At 51.9% G+C, this 19,975-nt stretch overlaps 2 protein-coding genes across 6 annotated transcripts in view; one reads left to right on the forward strand and one right to left on the reverse strand.

Annotated features, from left to right (window-relative positions):
* Window positions 1-613: 613 nt before the first annotated feature.
* Window positions 614-19,958, forward strand: LOC112855175 (zinc finger and SCAN domain-containing protein 20-like). Of its 3 annotated transcripts, none has more exons than XM_086711633.1 (8): window positions 614-1,230; window positions 1,984-2,068; window positions 2,624-2,700; window positions 3,383-3,506; window positions 3,978-4,745; window positions 5,145-5,597; window positions 6,298-6,396; window positions 19,098-19,958. In XM_086711633.1, the coding sequence occupies exons 1-8, from the start codon at window positions 832-834 to the stop codon at window positions 19,526-19,528; spliced, it is 2,436 nt and encodes an 811-aa protein (XP_086567759.1). In that variant the 5' UTR covers window positions 614-831; the 3' UTR covers window positions 19,529-19,958. The 3 variants fall into 3 exon arrangements, with proteins under 3 accessions (XP_086567759.1, XP_086567758.1, XP_086567760.1); XM_086711632.1 differs by lacking the exon at window positions 19,098-19,958 and adding an exon at window positions 7,946-10,660; XM_086711634.1 differs by lacking the exon at window positions 19,098-19,958 and adding an exon at window positions 7,256-7,441.
* The window catches only part of WDR73 (WD repeat domain 73), a 28,037-nt gene continuing 14,252 nt past the window's right edge, over window positions 6,191-19,975 (reverse strand). The window contains exon 9 of one of the 3 annotated variants that reach the window (XR_015252953.1): window positions 6,191-6,388. The gene's annotated coding sequence lies outside the window, so the exon portion shown is untranslated. Of the gene's footprint in view, window positions 6,389-19,003; window positions 19,260-19,874; window positions 19,939-19,975 lie in introns of those variants that run through there. The other 2 variants (XR_015252955.1, XR_015252956.1) reach the window with 2 other exon arrangements.

The following is a 19,975-nucleotide window of genomic DNA, read 5'->3' on the forward strand; positions in this document are numbered from 1 at the left end:
AACACCAGCCATGTGACCTTGGGCAAGTCTCTGGGGGTCTCTGAGCCACGATTGCCCAGCTTTGAGGGAGTTGAAGTCCAAGTATTTCTTAACTTTCCTGCCAGCCCTGACATCCCGTATGGGTCTGTTTTTAGTATCTCTACTCTTAAAGCTTGTAATCCTAACCAGGGTAAATCTTCCTGTTTGGGAGAGAGTTATTCCAGGGCTGAGGAATCCCGAGTGGGGTGACCAGCCAGAGGTGAGGGCAGTTTAGAGGTTGGACCCTTTGAATCTCTGAAAGGTTAGAGCCAGCTCCACCCAGCTGCTGCTCTCCAAGGTGCTGCTACCTTGTGCGCCCTCTCGTACTTGTCCTGCCACATTGACTTTGTCACACTCTAGTTCCGAAGACCAGTGGCTTGGGAGGGTGGGCGGCTTATTGTCCCCATTGTCTTCTCCAGTCTATCCTCACTCGTCAGTGTGGATGAGTGACATCTCGGCCTCAAGTAAATTGCTGTGCAAACACAGCCTCAAGCCCCCCTACTTTCCAATCAGATCACCCGCTCTTGACCCTCCTCTTAAACTTCTGGAGCTGCTTCCCCAGTGACACAGGGCCAGACTCCACGGGCACCAGGACATGGGGAGGGGAGGACACGAAGGCTCTTTTCTTCACCTCAGTCCTGCTGGGCTGACACTTGTGATGGTCACTAGCATTCGCTCTGTAATGTATTATCTGTGGCTCTAGATTTTCGAGTTCTACTTAGTGACTCCTATCTGATGGTAGCTCCCCGTTGAGGTAAAGGAAGAGCTTTGAGCTTCAGAGCCCAGTGGCAAGGTTCTTCCGTGAGCTGAACGATGGCTGTAGCTGGGGACCCACAAGTCCAGACTCCTCGAGAGCGAGAAGAGCTTCAAAGAGTGAAGCTGGAAGACGATTCCCACTGGGAGCAGGAAATTTCCCAAAGGAGCGACCCTGGACCAGAGACCTCCTGCCGGCGGTTTTGGCATTTCTGCTATCAACAAGCATCAGGACCCCGGGAGGCTCTCATCCAACTCCGGAAGCTCTGTCATCAGTGGCTGAGGCCAGAGAAGTGTACGAAAGAGCAGATCCTGGAATTGCTAGTGCTAGAACAGTTCCTGGCTGTCCTTCCTCGGGAGATCCAGTTCTGGGTTAGACAGAAGCATCCAGAGAGTGGAGAGGAGGCCGTGGCCCTGGTGGAAGACTTGCAGAAAGAGCCCGGGAGACGGGGGCTCCAGGTGAGAAGCGAGAACCTTGTTCTGGGTAAAGCAGGAGGAAGTGGGAGAGTGCCCTTGGTTTGCCAGCAGTGTGGGTGATGTGCCGTACTTTGCTGTTCGTGGCAAAGTGGCATTTGCTCATTCCCTGGGCCTGGTGGCTACGGCTTTCCTTCCACGCTCAGACGGACTCTTCACAGAATGCGTAACAGCGCTTGCTCTGAGCGTGGGGCCCTGCCGTTAAGTAAGAGAATTGCTTAAAACGGCTTGAACACCACTCCGGGCGAGGAGGTGCACACAGAAGGACAGAAAAGCTAGGGTTTGTGGGTGGGTGGGTTGATTTTTGGTTTCTTTTTGGAGAACAGCTCTCATTCGTCAGCAGCCAGCCTGACGCAAGTGGCTTCACTGGTCTTTATGGCCAGTATTGCACCTTTGGGTCCTATTGAAAAACAGCTATATTTTTGGTTGGCTTAGTCTTGCCTCAGGAGAGCTGGTGGGCAGATTGCAGTGAGCCTGGGATCCAGACCTTATCTGTTAGTCTTTTGCACATCCACACTCCTTACTGGACTGCAGTGATTTGCAGGAGACTGATTTCCTCCTTTGCTTCTTTGCATCTTGGGATAGTTAAGTTTTAGTGCCTACAGAATTTCGACCCCTCTAGTCCTTGAACAGGGACAGGAGGTATGCTCAGAGGAGAAGGAACACTGAGGATCAGTACTAGCTTCCCAAGACACCCATCTCAAGCAAGCACAGACAGGATTCATGTGTCTGTTACAGGCAGTGGTGAAGAACTCACAGCCAGAACCGGAAGAACAGTGGCATCACAGTCCCGAAGAGGAACTCCCAGCCTTGCACAGGAGCGGTAGGAAGCAGCAGTCTGGGGAGAGGGTGGGTCAGTTCCCTCAGAGTGCCGAAGGTGGGAGGATGGGGCAGGTGAAATGAGGCTTGGGGGATCCTCGGCAGGTACCTCCGAAGGGAGGAAGGGCCTTGGTTGGCATGTTTTGTAAAAGTACCCAGCGGAGCCTGTGGTACCTCTCCTTGTGTGAGTGAGGTTACTGTCCCCGTAGGTTGGGCACAGATTTTAGGTCTGGCTGGTGGAGAAAGCACAAAGTGGGGTCAAATCCAAGCACAGAAAATCTCAGGACAGGTACATGTGTCCCAGACCAATTTGGATGAGGCAGATGTGTTATCAAAACTGACGAAGAAAATCATGAAACTGCATCAGTAACCTGGATGGATATGGAAGGGGAAAATTGGGAGCTCTCCTCATTCTGGTTTTTCACCAACTTTCTTTGCTGGGACAGAGCAGACACCAAGAGAAGGGGGAAGACTCTTCTGTTTCAGAACTAAGTTGGGCCCGTCCTCAGGAGGAGTTGAGAAACGTGGTCTCCTCATAGCTCCTTTCTCTTCCCCACAGCCCTGCCTGGTCCTGGAACTCTGGGTCTTTCTGTGGAGGAGGGCGGCAGTGACCAGGGGATGATGCACAGCCCCCAGGTGAGCCAGATCTTTCTCTTACTTAGGACGCCTTTCACAATCCAAGTGGGGGCCCTTTGCCGCCAACTCTTTTGCTCACCAGAAATGCCAAGAGAGTTTTACCCAGCGGTGGTGGAGGGGGTTCTCAGTAACTTTGTAGATTAGGCTCCAGAATTTCACCAGCCAGAAAAATGTTGCTGAACCCCCCCCTCCGTCTGGAAGGCAGCACCACAGCTGAGGTGGTGAGGAATGGTATTAAGTCATTCTTTTCCTTGAGCCCGAGATTGTAAGATCATGCTGATTGGCACGTTTGCCTTAAAAGGAATAGTTACTTCCTTCTTTCCATATCCGAGTCTTGCCCACATGGTGTGCAGGACTGTGGAGGCGTGGAGGGAACAAAAGCCTCAGGGTCAGAGAGTCCTGCGTTCAAATCCTGGCTCTGCCACATACTGACTGTATAACTGAGCAAGTGTGAAACTATCTGGCACAGCACACCTGGTGTTCCGTAAATGTTAGCTTCTTTCTGGCTTTTCTTTCTCTCCCCCGCTCCCTCCCCGTCCTTTATTGCCTTTAAAAGTCAAAGAAAACTCACTTTTTAGTTTCTCCTCAGCCTTTTTCGTCACCTGCCCTCTGATGAAGGCCGTATAGGGAGGCATTTTGTCCCAAGGCGGCACCTTTTGAACAGGGTGTTATGTTTTCCCAGGAGTTGGTGACATTCGGCGATGTGGCCGTGTACATCTCCCAGGAGGTGCGGAGGCAGCCAGGACCTGGATGGAGGAACCACCTGGAAAGAAGTTGGGAGAAATCTGCAAGTGAGGTCTCGCCGGGTAAGAGCGCCGTTTTCCTGTACAAAGTTAGCCGTGGCGTTATCTGTAGTGTTCACTACCCCAGACCTTTTTGGGATCATATTGTTCAAAGCCCTCAATTCTGCTTGAAGAGAGACCCGTAATCTAATACCAAAGTCAGTGCTCTCAAGGATGAGTTTCTAGAACCCAGAGAGAATATTGTGTTGACATTTACTGACCATCTTAGGAAGACGGTCAGTAAAGCCTCTGGTGGGAGCCTGAATTTTATTTGTTTCAGGACAGATGTACGTGCATGTGTAGGTCTAGATTTGGGCCTGGATTTTTTTCTTACTGTTCCCTCGCAGCCTGAATACTACTTTTACCGAGGCTTCCCGAGAATCCCTTCAGACTTAAAAAAAAAATGAATAGTATCTCCCCTCCCTGGCATATAAGGTGGTTGGGATGAGAGTCACCAAACCACTGTATCTTCTGTGTGTCTCCCTCTGCAAACAGATTTGCCAACCCCCCTACCCAGTGTCAGCTCCCACGTGGAGCAGGAGGAGGACCCACGGAGGCGTGATCTTCAGTGTCCCGGAGAGGAGAACGCCAGCGACTCCGCAGCGGGCGGGGGGAGAGGCCAGCCTGGCCACGTGCCCGTCCTGAGAAAAGCCAAGATGTGGGACGAGCTGGAGTTGCAGGGCCTGGAGGATGAGAAGGTGGCAGGGGTGCACTGGGGCTACGAGGAAACCAAGACTTTTTTGGGAATTCTCAGTGAGTCTTGGATCCACGAGAAACTGCGCACCTGCCATCGGAACCGCCAGGTGTACCGGCTGGTGGCCGAGCGGCTGCGGGAGCGCGGCTTCCCGCGGACCCTGGAACAGTGTCGCTACCGGTTCAAAAACCTCCAGACCCACTACCGCAAAGCCAGGAGCACGCACGCCCCGGGCACCTGCCCCTTCTATCGTGAGATGGACGCCCTGATGTGCCCACGGGCCGCCACCCCCCTTCCAGAGGTGGCAGGGGCTCTTCTTGGGCACAGGGCCTGTGATGTGGAGCATGCAGAGCTTCAGGGGCGCCGCTGGGGACAGGAGGAGGCAGTGCTGGCTGAGGCTGTGTTGGAAGGCGGGGCAGAGAAGCAGGGGCCGGACCCCGGCCACACAACAGCATCTGTAGAAGAAGGGCATTTAGGAGCCGTCACAGAGGATTCTGAGGGGGAAGAACTGGGGGTCGAAGAAGTGTCTGGAAGCCCTGGAATCCCAGCCCTGTTTCGGAGTCCGGCTGGTAAGTCCTTGTCATGAGCAAGCTGGGAGGGTCCTCGCTGTCAGCGGGGTTTGGAGAAAAGCTCGCCGCGACCGGTCATTTCGGGGGTGCCGTGGGGATTCAGGGCACACTGTAGTCGTCTGCAAAGGGCAAGGAAAGGCTATTTTTATGTACAAATGGGACAGCCCTTTGTTCCTGTGTGCAGTCGAGAAAAAGGAAGAACCATTATGTAAGAGTCATGTGTATGAGTGTAAAAATAAACGTGTGCATATTGTCGGATCGAGTCCCATCACAGAGGAAAACCCGCTTGACTGTTTCTCCGGAAATCACCGAGATGCTGTGGTAGGAGTGGGGGGTCTCCTGCTGTCCTCTGCACAACCAGCAGCACCATCTCAGCTCACCTCTGTACCTCTCCTCCAGGTGTGCACTGGGGCTACGAAGAAACCAAAATTTTCCTGGGGATTCTCGGTGAGCCCTACATTCACGAGAAACTGCGCACCTGCCATCGGAACCGCCAGGTGTACCGGCTGGTGGCCGAGCGGCTGCGGGAGCGCGGCTTCCCGCGGACCCTGGAACAGTGTCGCTACCGGTTCAAAAACCTCCAGACCCACTACCGCAAAGCCAGGAGCACGCACGCCCCGGGCACCTGCCCCTTCTATCGTGAGATGGACGCCCTGATGAGCCCCTGGACCCTCGCCAGCACCTTTGATGCCTTCGACGTGGCAGGAGGCCTCCTGCGGAATAGAGGGGGCTCCCAAGAGAACCGGAAGGCCGTGCTGGAAGGTGTGATGGGAGACGGTAGCGACCCGGCAGAGAAGCCCCGAGAGGAGCCCAAGAGCCGTGGCCCCCAGGCTCTGAGGGGGAATCCCAGTGGTAAGCTCTCCTCCCACAGCGGCCACAGACAGTGGGAGAGACGAGGGCCCGAGGGAAGCATTAGGGACTGTGAAGCGGGAGAGATGCTTCTTGTCTGTCACTCTGGAGTGACCTCCTCAGGTTAAGACCGATTTCTTAGCCAGTAGTGCAGGGTGACTCACAAAGACAACGTTGAGGGTCTTGCCTGCTCCCAGTCTGCTTTTAGCAACAACATCCTAGAAATAATATCAGTAACCATTATAGGAGGAAAGAGAGGTCCGAGTGATGTAAAGTTCCAGTCGTCTGTTTCCATCTAACATACCCTGTGCGTATTACATACAACAGTCTGCCACTGAAAGACTTCTCTGTTCTTGGGCAAACTGGTTAAACACCTAGGCCTCCACTGTCTCATCTGTAAAATGGACAGAGTATCTAGCTCACTGGGCTGTTATGAGGATCCTGGTACATTGCTGGCCCTCAGCAAATGTTCCTTTTCATTGTCGCCATCATTGTACTTACTGTTAAGATAGATGAACACCTTGCCCTGTACTCCTCACTTAAGGGGGCACATTTCCTGAGTCTTTCACTAAACGATTTCTTCTGAAAACCAGATCTTTCTGGTAGGTGTTTCCATTCTCATTTCACCCACCACGTCCAGATATAAGAACAGAAGGCAGATTGCATAAGAACTCCATGTCCCTTCTTGATTTTCCTCGAGTAGGACTTCCAGTCCGCCAGCCAGACGGGGTCTCGAGGCCAGAGAGAAGTGAAGAGCTTTGGAATGACGATCCCCGGGACTTCCGGAAAACTTCCTGTGCAGGTGGGAAATGAATGAAAACGAGCAAAAGCTAGTATCGCACCAACAAGGAAGTCAGATCTGGAATTCCGAACATGGACAAGGCAGCACTGGGCGAGGGCTGGGAGAGGAACCCACTCACTTGGCCTTCCCGGTTTATTATGCAGGGGTGCTGAAGCCACAGGATGTGGGAGAACAGAAAAGCAGGTGGCAGCCAGGAAAGCCTACTCTCCTGAGTTACCGTGGCTTCTAGATAGATATAAACAAATCCTTAGTGTTGATGATTTCCTTCCTAAATTTCTTTTTTTAATGTTTATTTTTGAGAGAGAGAGAGAGAGAAACAGAGACAGAGAGACAGAAGCGAGCCGGGGAGGGGCAGAAAGAGAGAGAGGGAGACACAGAATCCGAAGCAGGCTCCAGGCTCTGAGCTGGCAGCACAGAACCCCAGGCGGGGCTCAAACCCATGAACCGTGAGATCGTGACCTGAGCCAAAGTTGGAGGCTTAACCGACTGAGCCACCCAGGCACCTCTAAATTTCTTTTTTTTTAATGCCCCCTTTATTTATTAAGTAAACATCTACCCCCAATGTGGGGCTCGAATTAATGACCCCAAGATAAAGAGTCACATGCTCTACCGACTGAGCCAGCCAGGCTCCCCTCCCTCTTAAGTTTCTATCAGAGTTTTAACTATAATTGACTATCACTTAACTAGATTAATAGAAAAAGTGAGCCCTGGCAACCCCAAATTAAACAACAGTCAGCCTTAGCTTATTGCAGGGGTGAATTTCTCATGGTTAAGATGAGCTTCCCTCCTTGGTTGGGCTCAGTCATTTTGTTGGAAGTTTAGGAGATCTGATAAATAGTACTGCTCTTCCCCCGCTCAGATTCCAGACCAACCAAGAAACGTAAGAGTAAGACGCTGAGATCAAATGACAGCTTTCTAACTGTAGAGCCGTTGGGCAGTGTGGCTCAGATGGGTGGCCACGGTGGGCTTCCTTACTGAACCCCAGTTGGAGCCACAGGCAGCAGGGGACGGCCACAGCCTCCCCCCGCAGGGTAGAGGCTTCACTGCTGGTTCTGAGCCACGGGGCCCAGCTCCTCGTTCATCAAAGAAGTCCTCCCTCCCAATTGCAAGGAAGGGGACAGAGAGAGGCCAGAATCACTCTCAGGCTTGTCCCTCTGCCTGGAAGAGAAAGGTAGCCTTTTAGTACCGATTGCCAGCACACAGGTGGGTGGGGAGAAGAGGGGCCATGCCTGGGGGCAGAGCATCTGATTGGCGGGGAGAGGAAGAAATGGGCCTGGGTCCTGCCCTCCTCCCTTTCCTCAGCCTTCCTCCCCACCACCTTCTTGTTCAGAAGCTGGGGGAGGGAGTGAGATCTGGAAGTCTGCTGTCTTGAACGAGGTTCAGCCCTGTTCCAGATGATTGGTTTCTGGTTAATGGCAAACTGACTGTGTTCTATGTGTCACCGGCAAGAGTTTGTTTCCGACCGTCTGGTAGGGCCGCTTTCTCATCGGTTCTGTTCTTCTGAGCTCAGAAAACACGCTACATTTGCAGTTTCACCTCATTCTTTCAGATCTTGAAACAAGGACAGAGAATGAGGAGAATTCAAGCCAGAACATTTCAGAGGAAGCAGAACTGCCGGGGGCATTATTAGAAAGACCCGAAGTGGATGTTTCCCAGTACCTTGCCTGGAGGAGAGACTGGGAAGGCAAATATGGGGCAGAAAAGCAATGGGAGGTACCCTTAGAAGATGGACGAGGGTCACTCTCCCCTCCAGAAAGAGATGCAGGGAAATTCATAGGTCCTCAGGGAACCTACGTAGGAGAAAAATCCTATCCATGCTGTGAATATGGGGAAAATTTCAGCCAGAGCTCCCACTTAGCTGTCCACCGGTTAGCCCACATCGGAGAAAAGAAACCTTTTAGGTGTGGCCGTTGTGGGAAAAGCTTTGGCCGAAGCTCACACCTGGTCTGCCACCAGAGAACCCACACCGGGGAGAAGCCCTACAAATGTCCCGAATGTGGGAAAGGCTTCAGTGATCATTCTAACCTCACAGCACACCAGAGAATCCACACTGGAGAAAAGCCCTATAAATGTGGAGAGTGCTGGAAAAGCTTCAACCAGAGCTCCAGCCTCCTGATGCACCAGAGAGTCCATACAGGAGAGAAACCCCACAAGTGCAGTGAGTGTGGAAAGAGTTTCACCAATAGCTCGCACTTCAGTGCGCACTGGCGAACGCACACTGGCGAAAAGCCCTACCAGTGCCCTGAGTGCGGGAAGAAGTTCAGTAAGAGTTCCACGCTCACCAGCCACCAGAGGATCCACACAGGAGAGAAGCCCTATGAGTGTCTCGAGTGTGGCAAAAGTTTCAGTGACCGCTCAAACCTCATTACCCACCGGCGAATTCACACTGGAGAGAGGCCCTACAAGTGTGGCGAATGTGGGAAGAGCTTTAATCAGAGCTCAAGTCTCATCATACACCAGAGGACCCACACGGGAGAGAAGCCCTACGAATGCGGTGCCTGTGGGAGGCGATTTAACAACAGTTCGCATTTTAGCGCGCATCGGAGAACCCATGTGGGCGAGAGGCTCTAAATGTCTTTAAGAAGCATCAAATCTAGAAGCACCACAGAATCTGTTCTAAGAAAGGTCTGTATGGTCCTTGATTCTATACCACGACCCCCACAGGAGATGGGAGACCAGGGATTTAGGTCCCAGTTCGGTAGAGGTCATTGTGTTTCTCTCACTGAAAACTCAGCTGGCTTACGGAATACTACTCAGGGCTTGCTTATCCGCGCTATTGAAATGGAAGCTAATTTCCAGAGAATTCAGAGACTCATTCTGAATTGGACTGTACCACCGTCACGATAGGTCTCCATTAGGATTCTGTGCCTTAACTTCCACAGCTTGGTAATATGAGGGTGAGACTCTTGTCCCCAAGACCCCCCTTCAAGGACAGAGGAGGTCCGCCCCGCGGTGCTCATGGCATTAACGGTGGCCGGCTCCGCCACAGGGCCGGTAGTGGCTGAGCTCTTTCTTCTCAGCACTGGGCAGGTAGATGGGGATTTATTAACTGAGCACATTTTTCAAGGTCTTCCACGGTTCTCCCCGTGGAGGGTGGGGCCCGCGAACCGTCTCCATTTCTCTACGTGCTTCTTACCCAAGAGGAGAGCACTGTGTCGTGTCATTTGGAGGAGGAAAGGTCAATGCTCCAGGTTGGCTTTCTAAACCATGACCTACTCTTCCTCTCGACATGTTAGGTTGAGCCATAGGAGACTGGCATCTTTGAGGTATAGAACCAGCAATTAATAGGACTCGACCTAAGCAGACGTCTCGCAGGGTAGAACCGCTCCAAATTGCCAGCAGTGCTGCCGGCGAGCCCTACAGCCCATGTGGTGCCCTAAAAATATAACACTGTGTCTAGGAGATCACGAACAGGATGATGAAATGGGGAAAGCCTTTTCCGTTTGCAAGTACGTCCGGAGCAACGACCACTAACCTTGGCAGCGGTTAAGAAGGAGGCCGGGTTGGAGGAGCCGCCGCTCCATCCCCGGCCTCAGGGGAGGCCGCGTGCAGGCGCACAGGTCCTGGAGATCTGGGGTGTCTCTGAGTGAGCAGAGCACAGCCCCTGGAGGGACTCTGACACACGCAGAAAATGGTGCTTAGAAAGAGATGGAATACGGTTTCTTGCTCTAGTTTCTCCTTCGTGCATTTGGCTTGCAAATATTTTCCCCCAACCTTCCAGAAACCCACCAGTTATAAAACAAAGCACAGTCTACACATGTCACGGTTTCATATCGTTAGATTTACAGAATACGATTAAGTAAGGAGTCTTTTCTAACGAACGTAAAAGAACCTATTCAAGTAAGTGTCCGTCAAAAGCAGCCGTTCTGACGGGCTGTGAACTCTGTTTGTTGTTGCCATTACTGAAAACATTGAGTTTTCCTCTGAGAATTGTCTTCAGACCACCTTAGAAGGCCTCCTATCGATGTAGTTCTAGCACAGAGTAGTGTCCGGCATGGAAGAAAGGCTTAATAAACACTGGCAGAACGAACAGCGTGTTTATTATCTGGCCCGGTCACCTCTCTTATCTGTGAGACTTGTCTCTGCCCAGTATCTGCTATCTGGAACCAGAAGTCCTTCGAAGGATGTCAGTTTGCTGCCACTGAGGACACTTCGGAGAGCCTGTTTTTGGAGATCGTTTTCAAAGAGGTATCCCAGAAATCTGAGTTCAGAATTTTTTTTATACGGCCAGGAAATAAATCTGATAATGTATTCTTTTAAATCATTTTACTCTTTTGAATGAGAAAATCTTTACTTGGGTGGAAATTCACGATACTAAAATTAACATAGCTGTGCGTTATAAAAAGAGTTTGGAAATAACCACATTCCCTTTTGGAAACTTCTGGAATGGAACACGGAGATTCAGATGTAATATCCATTACCATGCCATCTCACGTGTATTTTCCCCTTAGCAAAGCAAGGGGAAAACTGAGCTGGAGACTGTAGATATTTCATACGGATTTTACAGTCCGTGAAGCACTGGGACACGTGAGATGGCTCTCCTAAGTGATGTTGGCATAGTTCTCAGTGGAAGACTAGCACTGAGTCTCACCAGTTGACTATCACGTGGAGAGGTTTCCCAGTGAACCCAACGTAATATGTACTTTTTACAGTGCCTGGATTTTGATTTGAAACTAGTTATCCATTCCCTTGCTCCAAAGTGTTCTGATTTGCCTTTTCGCCTGCCTCGGGACGCGGCATGAGCAAAGCTCTGTGGGCTTTAGTTTTTAGCTCACCTCCAGCTCCAGCTCATAATCACGGCTTCAGAGTTTCTGAACCAGGCAAGCAGGGTGGCTTTTGGAAGCTGTTCACTTGGAAATCCCCTCAAGAGAAAAATAATGAAGTGATAGCGGGAAATGCATGAAATTCACCTCTATTATAAAAGTTGCAATAGATGACAATCAGATTATGCATTGCAAAATTTTAACTGAAGAGGCGCATAGCAGAAATACCGGTTCTTATTCTCACGCACAGAGAGCAAGAAACACAGGAGTTGGGTTTCGGGGCACTAATCCTAGTAGCCGAAGCTGATGCAAGTATATTAACCCATTAAATAAGCGAATTCCAAGCGAATCCTGTGAGTGCGATGGCCAAAGGGTGAGCCATTTTCATCAAGTGATCACAGACTTGGCACTAGGGCGGAGAGTCCAAGAGACTCTAACAGCCACAAGCACCAAACCCCGCTGAGGTGCGTGTGACCCCGGCCTCCCCTCTGTTCAGCCCAGCATGCGGGACCCACTCACTGGCTCTGACTGTTCGGCTTGCAGAGAACAACACCCTCTCCCTTTACTTCTCTCCAGGACCCCGGCTCCCCAGGCCTTCTGCACAGCTCCGCCACTCCTCTAGTGGAAGGCAGAACGAATCAACACCAGCCCCTGTTCCCTGGTTCCCTGCGTATTTGGCGAGGCAGGCCCCACGCTAAGCACTTTATTGCAGGGTGTCGACCATTTCCGCCACTCCAAGGTGTGGGGAGACGCACAGAGCTGGGACTGCGGCCCTGATCTGTCTGCCTCCGCCATGGGGGGGGGGGGTCTCGATGATCCTGTCGTATCAGTCCCCAGATGCGCACTCCTGGGAGCCACGGCTTCTGTGGGGGTTGGGCTGTAACGTCGGCACGTAAGGGAACGATTGTGTGTGCCCAGAATGACTCTTGAGAGTCCCTGCCACAGCCCCTTAGCAAGGACAGCGTCTCTGTCAGGCCTGTGAGATGCTGATGTGCTGAAGGCCCACGGGGGTGGGGGGCAAAACCTGCGGGAAGTAGCGGCGGGACCCCGTCTCCCAAAACCGCTCCGGACAGCTGGTCCCTTTAACTAATGACCGCCCTCCTGTCCAGGCCACATCCCCTCTCTGTGCCCTGTATTCTCATCTGCAAAACTCACTCCTGACCCTGGGGTCCGATGCCCCAAACACCCTACCATCATTTAAAACACATAACTGTAGCTCAGCCCCGGGGCCGGACCCCGACATTGTGAGACGCTGGCCAGAGTACAGGCCGTGACAGTCGTCTAAATATTGAGGGTTCCAAGTCAAGGTAACAGACTGATATTCTTAGCGTCTCCCCTCAACAAGTATACTTCAGTATGACGTGGAACATCAGATTAGTGTGTGGGTTTTTTTTAAGTTTAAAATGCAGCTATTTTCAGGATATTCAGAAAATTCTGCAAGTGTCACCACTATCTAATTTTAGAACATGTTCATCACCCCAGGAAAGCCCGTATCCATTAGCAGTCGCCCCAGTCCCTCCGCCCCACGTCCGCTCGCAGCCACTCATCCACTTTCTGTCTCTGCGGATTTGCCTGCGTGAACATTTCACATAAATGGAATCCTACAAAAAGTGGCCTTTTGTGACTGGCTTCTTTCCCTCAGCTTCGTGTTTTCCGGGCTCATCCACGTGGACCAGGTGTGAGTGCTTCACTCCCCTGTCCAGCCTGGAAGCGTCCCGTCGTCTGGATACAGCCCGGGTTTTGTTAGCCCTGCGTCAGCGGGTGGACATTGGCTCGTCGCACCTTTGGCTGTTGGGAATCATGTTGCCGTGAACATTCATGTGCACGTTTTCACGTTTTGTGTGGATGCGTTTCCAATTAGGAGTGGAATCGCCGGGTCCTCTAGTAACTCGATGTTCAACCTTTGGAGAAATTGCGAGACTTACTTTCCAAAGAGGCTGCACTGTTTTACAGTGACACTGGCAGTATATGAGGGTTCTCATTGCTCCACATCCCCCTCCCCCCAAACTGGGTATAGTTGGTTCTTTTTTTTTTTTTTTTTTTTTAAGATTTTATTTTTAAGTAATCTCTAGACCCAAACGTGGGGCTCGAACTCACAACCCCGAGCTCAAGAGTTGCATGCTCTACCGACGGAGCAGCCAGGCATCCCTGTTCTGTCTTTTTGATTCTAGCCATCCTGGAGGCTGTGAGGCGATGAAGCCAGGCTTCGAATTTAGAACCGGGGACTCCTGGGGCACCTGGGTAGCTCGGTTGGTTGAGGGCCTGACTTTGGCTCAGGTCATGACCTCCCAGTTCAGGAGTTCAAGCCCCATATCAGGCTCGCTGCTGTCAGCCTGTCAGCGCAAAGCCTGCTTCAGATCCTCTGCCCCCTGTCTCTGCCCCTCCCTGCTTGTGCTCTCCCAAAAAATAAATATGTTAAAAGAGAAAAAAAAGAAAGAACTGCGGACTCCTGCAAGGCCCAGGATGGAACCTGGCGGTGTGGGAGGAGCCGCCCCTGCCCCGCCCGCTCTGCGCTGTGAGGCCTCCCCTGCAAGTGTTCGGGTGCCCTGCTCTGTGCATGTGGGCTCTGTCCGTGCTCCTCTCTGTCCGTGCTCCTCTCTGTCCGTGCTCCCGCCAGCAGCTGCTCTGGCCACCTCTCAGGCCCAGCGTGCACACGCCGACTGCCTAGCTTGTCCGTGAGAGGATGGAATGGACAAGAGGCCATTCAGACAGGACGTTCTGGGTCCCGGGTTCCCGGAAGATGGCCTGGAGGAGGAACGTGGGATCTGTGGGCGCACTGCCTTGGCCATGCGGACTTCCCGGCCACGGAGAAGGACACAGCTAGAGGAGGGCTGGATGGGGCTGGGCCCTCTAAAGCACTGGGCCCTGGCACCCACATTTGAAAACTGTGGTCAAACAGGGGTGCCTGGCTGGCTCAGTCAGTTAAGTGTCCAACTCTTACTTCAGATCAGGTCACGATCTCATGGTTCCTGGGCTCGAGCCCCATGTCGTGCTCTGCGCTGATAGCCTGGAGGCTGCTTCGGATTCTCTGTCTCCCTCCCTCCCCGCCCCTCCCCTACTCGTGCTCTGTGTCTCTTTCTCAAAATAAATAAACATTCAAAAAACTTTTTGGGGGAGGCGCCTGGGTGGCAAGCACCTGACTTCGGCTCAGGTCGCGATCTCACAGTTCATGAGTTCAAGCCCCGCTTTGGGTGAGCCCCACTTTTCTCTCTCTTTCCCTCTGCCTGTTCTGGGATTCTCTCTATCTCTCTGCCCCTTGCTCACTTGTGCCCTCTCTCTCTCTCTCAAAAAATAAAATAAATTAATTTTTAAAACTCAAGTTGAAAAAAAAAACTGTAGTAGAACATACACAACATTAAATTTACCATTTTCCCATGTTTAAGGGTACAATTCAGGGCATCAAAGACATTTGCATTTCTGTGCAATGATCACCACCATCCAAGACCAAAACTTTTTCATCAGCCCAAACTCAAAGTATATCCGTTCACCGCCAACTCCCCATTTCCCCTCCCCCCAGGCCCTGGCAACCACAGTTCTACTTTCTGTCCCCGTGAATTGGCCTGTCAGGTCCCTCATGTTAAGCAGATTCACACATTCGTCCTTCGTGTCTGGCTTCCCTCCCGGCGCCCACTCTGCCCGAGTCCACGGGGTGGTGCTGGGCAGAGGAAACCTAAACCGCCCACTGACTGGTTATACTTCCCAGAGGAAATGTATCGCAAACGATGAACGAGCATATAAAGACGGGCTGCCGCACAGGTGGGCATCTGTCACACATCCTTGCTCTCCTGGCCTGGAGGAGGCCTACGTCCCTCGTCCAGACAGCCGCGTGGTCCCCGCCCGCATCTGCTCACTCAAAAGCCTCCGGGCTCGGCTCTCCGGCCCGGCACGCGGGGCCCTTACTGACTGGCCACAGCCCATTTTCTCAGTCGTATTTCCAACTTGCTTTGCCTCCCAGGCTGGGCCTGTGGCTTTTCACACTTCTGTCTCTTCCCACGTGGTTCCCTCGGCCTGGAACACCCCACCGTCTCCTTGGCCTGAAGGAAGGATACAACTCAAATATCCTCTTTCCTGATCACACCTGGTCTCTCACCAAGCAGGGGTGGATACTCGGCCCTCTGTGCCCTCAGAACACACGACTGCTTCCCCCTACACGTGGGTCCTTCAAGTCCCCCGCCAGCGGGGCCAGGTTGGCACATCTCTGTATCTCCTATCCCAGCGGCCATCGCGGTGCGATGCTCAGTAAACGCGGTGGCGAGGACCGGAACCTGTGGCGTCACCTCCACCTTCCACAGCTGCGGGCACCTGCGAGCCCCGCTGACCGGACCCGTTCATAATAACCGGTCACGGCAACGACACACGGGAGGGACCGTTCATGCCTCCTGCCTTCATGCAAACCTTACCGTGCCCTGTCTCTGTCTCCCTTTCCTTGCCCTCCCTGTCCATCTGTCTCAGGCTGCGGTTTCCTTCTCGCCCCTGCTCTTCTCTGCACAGGTGTCCATGCTCCGGGCCAGGGCTCCTTCCACAGGCTCGCATCCTTGTTCCCCCGAGACCCAGCCTCACGCAGGAGCCACAGCGGTCCTGAACTGAATTACTCACCTTAGCTGCAGTGCCATTTGCTGTATTTCTTTGTTTCTCTCCGTTTTGCTGCTTAGTCTTTCTCTTAGTTCTTGAATTTTTATGAGGCCAAAACAGTTCCTGAACATTCTCTCCCTTCCGTGCTGCTGAATCTCCGCTCTCCTTGCCCAGAGCTGGAGTGGGTCCTGTGCTGATGTCAGTGTGAAATGACTGGGTATCTGCAGGTCCCTCTAGGGATTCTCTCGGGCATCCTCCTAGAATTGCTGAGAGAACCCCAGGAGTTCCTTCCCAGGGGACTGTGTAGGTTCCCACAGGAGCATTCTGGAAACCGGTGGTGAGGACGTGTAGTTGTCCCACAAATCGGAAGCTCAACTGGCATTTGGTGGCCGGGGCCACACAGACAAAATGCGATTGTTGAGACAGTCCTGACCAACGCACGTGCTGCTGGACGTGCAGGGACTCGCGGTGGCTCACATACGTGCAGCAAGGGCATCACCTGGGAACCTCCTAGAAGTGCAAATTCTCCAGCCGCACCCCCAAACTTGAGGTGGCTTTATAATGTGGTAACTCGGCCAGGTAGAACCACATCCCCCCAGAATTCCCTTCCCTATATGTTTCCAGGTAGAGAGAGCCACAAGGGTCACTGTGGGATGAGACCTGGAGGAAGTTAAGTGGCTGCCATTTTGCTTTGATGCCTGGGCCGTGGGGCCGGTGCCTTTGCAGCTCACCCCGGCGCCTGTCTGCATGCGGCCGCTCTGTCTCCAACGTCTCCCACTCCTCAGCCACGGGTGGGCTTAGCTCCGTGGTGAAGGGTGCCAGCTCCTCCCGCAGGAGACCCACGTCGTCAACACTGGAGACAGCGAGAACTGACCCGCTCCAGGTGGTCCCGGCTCTGCCCTCCTACACCCACCTTCCCTTCCCAGCTGCCTGCCCGCGGGCCCCAGGCCCAGCTCCCCCAGGTCCGTAAGGTCAGGTCTGTGTGCGCGTGCGTGTGAAGTAGCCCCGGCTGGCCTGCCTCTCTAACCCCTGGCTGGTACTCTTACTGGTCACAAACTCCAGGAGCGGAGCCCAGCAACCTGAACCAGGTCTCTAGGTGCTTCTGACATATGTGAAAGTTGGAGAAAGTTGATGGAGGGGAGCCTTTTTTACGTGGGCCTAGACCCTAACTTTTTACATCTACGGGAGGACAGCTTTGCACGGTTTTAATAGATCCGAATTTCCCGGAAACTCGACTCCTATAGAAAACGAGGGAAGGGGCGCCTGGGTGGCGCAGTCGGTTAAGCGTCCGACTTCAGCCAGGTCACGATCTCGCGGTCCGTGAGGTCGAGCCCCGCGTCAGGCTCTGGGCTGATGGCTCAGAGCCTGGAGCCTGTTTCCGATTCTGTGTCTCCCTCTCTCTCTGCCCCTCCCCCGTTCATGCTCTGTCTCTCTCTGTCCCAAAAATAAATAAACGTTGAAAAAAAAAAAAAAAAAAAGAAAACGAGGGAAAATAGGGGCACCTGGGTGGCTCGGTTGGTTAAGCGTCTGACTCTTGATTGCAGCTCAGATCATGATCTCGTGGCTCGCGGGATTGAGCCCTGCGTCGCGCGGACAGCGCGGAGCCTGCTCGGGATTCTCTCTCTCTCTCTCTCTCTCTGTTCCTCCCCTGTACGTGCGCACTCCCTCTCTCTCAAAATAAACTTAAAAAATAAATTAGGGAAAATGGCACATTCTTTTGTTCAGAACTTTCCAAGGTTTTCGCCAGTTCCGAAGAGTCACGTCCTCAACTCCTTGGTGCGTGAGTCACAGATATGGCACACACCTGTACTGGTCCGTACTTGGAGCGGTCCTGTTCTCGATGATTTTACACACGTATGAACATTTATGTATTGAAACACATATTCTTTTGTATTCACACTGGTTCTGAAATTGTAAGTAATCCATTTGCCCTGTAAACTTTTATTTCAGGGCAGAAAAGGGGTACTCACAGAAGGCATGCTGGGGCTGGCAGTGTTGAGGGCCACCGTCTAGTGTTAATGACCGAGCTTGAGCAAGGGTGTGTGTGTGTGCGCATGTCTGTGAGCACACCCGGTTTCTGGGCCATGTGTTGGTATTATACGATTATATATGGTATCATACGATTATAGCACCTTTGTAAAGAGGAATCGGCTAGTTCTCCAGTTTTTTTTTTGTTTTTTAATGAAACTGTCTCTATGGCATGGAAACTTGCTGTTCTTTAGAAGTTTAAAATAATGGGGGTGCCTGGGTGGCTTAGTCAGTTAAGCCTCGGACTTCAGCTCAGGTCATGATCTCACGGTCCACGGGTTTGAGCCCCGCGTCAGGCTCTGTGCTGACAGGTTGGAGCCTGGAGCTGGCTTCGGATTCTCTCTCCCTCTCTCTCTGCCCCTCTCCCACTCATGCTCACTCTCTCAGAAATAAATATTAAAAAAAATAGTTAAAAAAAATGTACCCACAAAATTGCCCTACCCCCAACATTCTTTTTGGTGCTACTCCTTGAAGTTTTTTTTTTAAACATTTTATTTTTTAAATGTTTATTTAAACTTAAAAAAAAATTATTATTTTTATTTTATTTTTTTATTTTTTAAAATTTTTTAACGTTTATTTTTGAGACAGAGAGAGACAGAGCATGAACAGGGGAGGGTCAGAGAGAGAGGGAGACACAGAATCTGAAACAGGCCCCAGGCTCTGAGCTGTCAGCACAGAGCCTGATGCGGGGCTCGAACTCACAGACTGTGAGATCATGACCCAAGCTGAAGTCGGACGCTCAACCAACTGAGCCACCCAGGTGCCCCTAAAAAAAAATTATTTATTGAGAGAGAGAAAGACAGTGGGAAAGGGACAGAGAGAATCCCAAGCAGGCTCCGTGCTGTCAGTGTAGAGTCCTATGTGGGGCTTGATCTCATGAGCCGTGAGACCATGACCTATGCCAAGATCAAGAGTTGGACACTTAACCAACTGAGCCACCCAGGCATCCCAGTTTTTCCTTCTTGAGTATTGGGTAATTTCAAATTTTCTACTAAACTAGTAGTTTATAAATATCTATGTTTTTAAGAAAATTAACAGTTATCGGGGCACCTGGGTGGCTCAGTCGGTCGAGAGTCTGACTTCGGCTCAGGTCACGATCTCATGATTTGTGAGTTCGAGCCCCACATCGGGCTCACCGCTGTTAGCATGGAGCCCACTTCGGGTCCTCTTTCCCCCTCTGTATGCCCCTCCCCCACTTATGCTCTCTCAAAACATAAACATAAAAAAAGAAAATTAACAGTATCTTGAGATTTTCAAATTAACATGTAATTGTACACAGTAGTCTTTTATAGTCTTTGTCCTATTTTCTTTCTTTCCTTTTTCTTGCTTAATTCATAGAGGTTTCGATGTGGCGCCAGCCTTCGGTCTTCAGATCCGTCCTGGTTCCGTCCCCTCTGCTTTATGCTGCAGGTGCAGACTCCTGCTGGCTGCCCCTCTGCGCTCCCCTACGGACGAGCTCCTGTCACGTCTGGTCCTCTGGTCCTGGGCACAGGCAGGATGCTGGGCGGCGGAAGGAGAGGAGCCAGGGGACTCGGCCCGTCTGTACTTCCTGCACTCTCCCGTGGTCGCCTCGGCGGTCCCCGCTCCTGCCCCGTGGCTCCAGCCCCCACCAGCAGGATTACTGCGCTCCCCTCCCCACTGGGAGGCCCGAGGGTTCAGCTCCGGTCACCCGTCCCCCCCACCCCTCTGTAACCCTCCGTGTAACTTCCTGCTGTGGCTCACGTCGAGGGCCCCACCTTCCCTCGCAGCCGCTTTCAGATGCCTCGTAACTAAATCCCCACGACTGAATTATTCGGTGTTTGGCTCTCTGGCTGGACGATGACTGATTGATATGCATTTTATCAGGATTTTTCAGCAAAACAGCTTTTCAATTCATGCATTAACTCTACTATTTTCTAAAATAACTCATTTCTGCTTTTACTTGGTGACATAATATAGCTTAGACAGTGGTATGCTGCAGTATTGGCCAATTTCTGTGGGGTTAAATATTTCCATTTTGGCCATTTTCAAACTGCTGATGTGACATAACTGAACAGGGCTGAGAAGAGAACAGAATCAGCTCTCGAGGGGGCGTGGGGGAAAGGAGTAGAAGACTTCACAAAATGGTAAAAATGATCACATCTTGAAACTGTGTATTTTAAACTCCAAAATGTAATGTTCCCTCGACTTCACTGTTAAACTGAAAAAAACAAAACAAAACATTTCATTTGAAAATT

Source organism: Puma concolor, chromosome B3 (genome assembly GCF_028749965.1).
Source record: "Puma concolor isolate L17-30 chromosome B3, mPumCon1.1.hap2, whole genome shotgun sequence".
Lineage (NCBI taxonomy): Eukaryota > Metazoa > Chordata > Mammalia > Carnivora > Felidae > Puma > Puma concolor.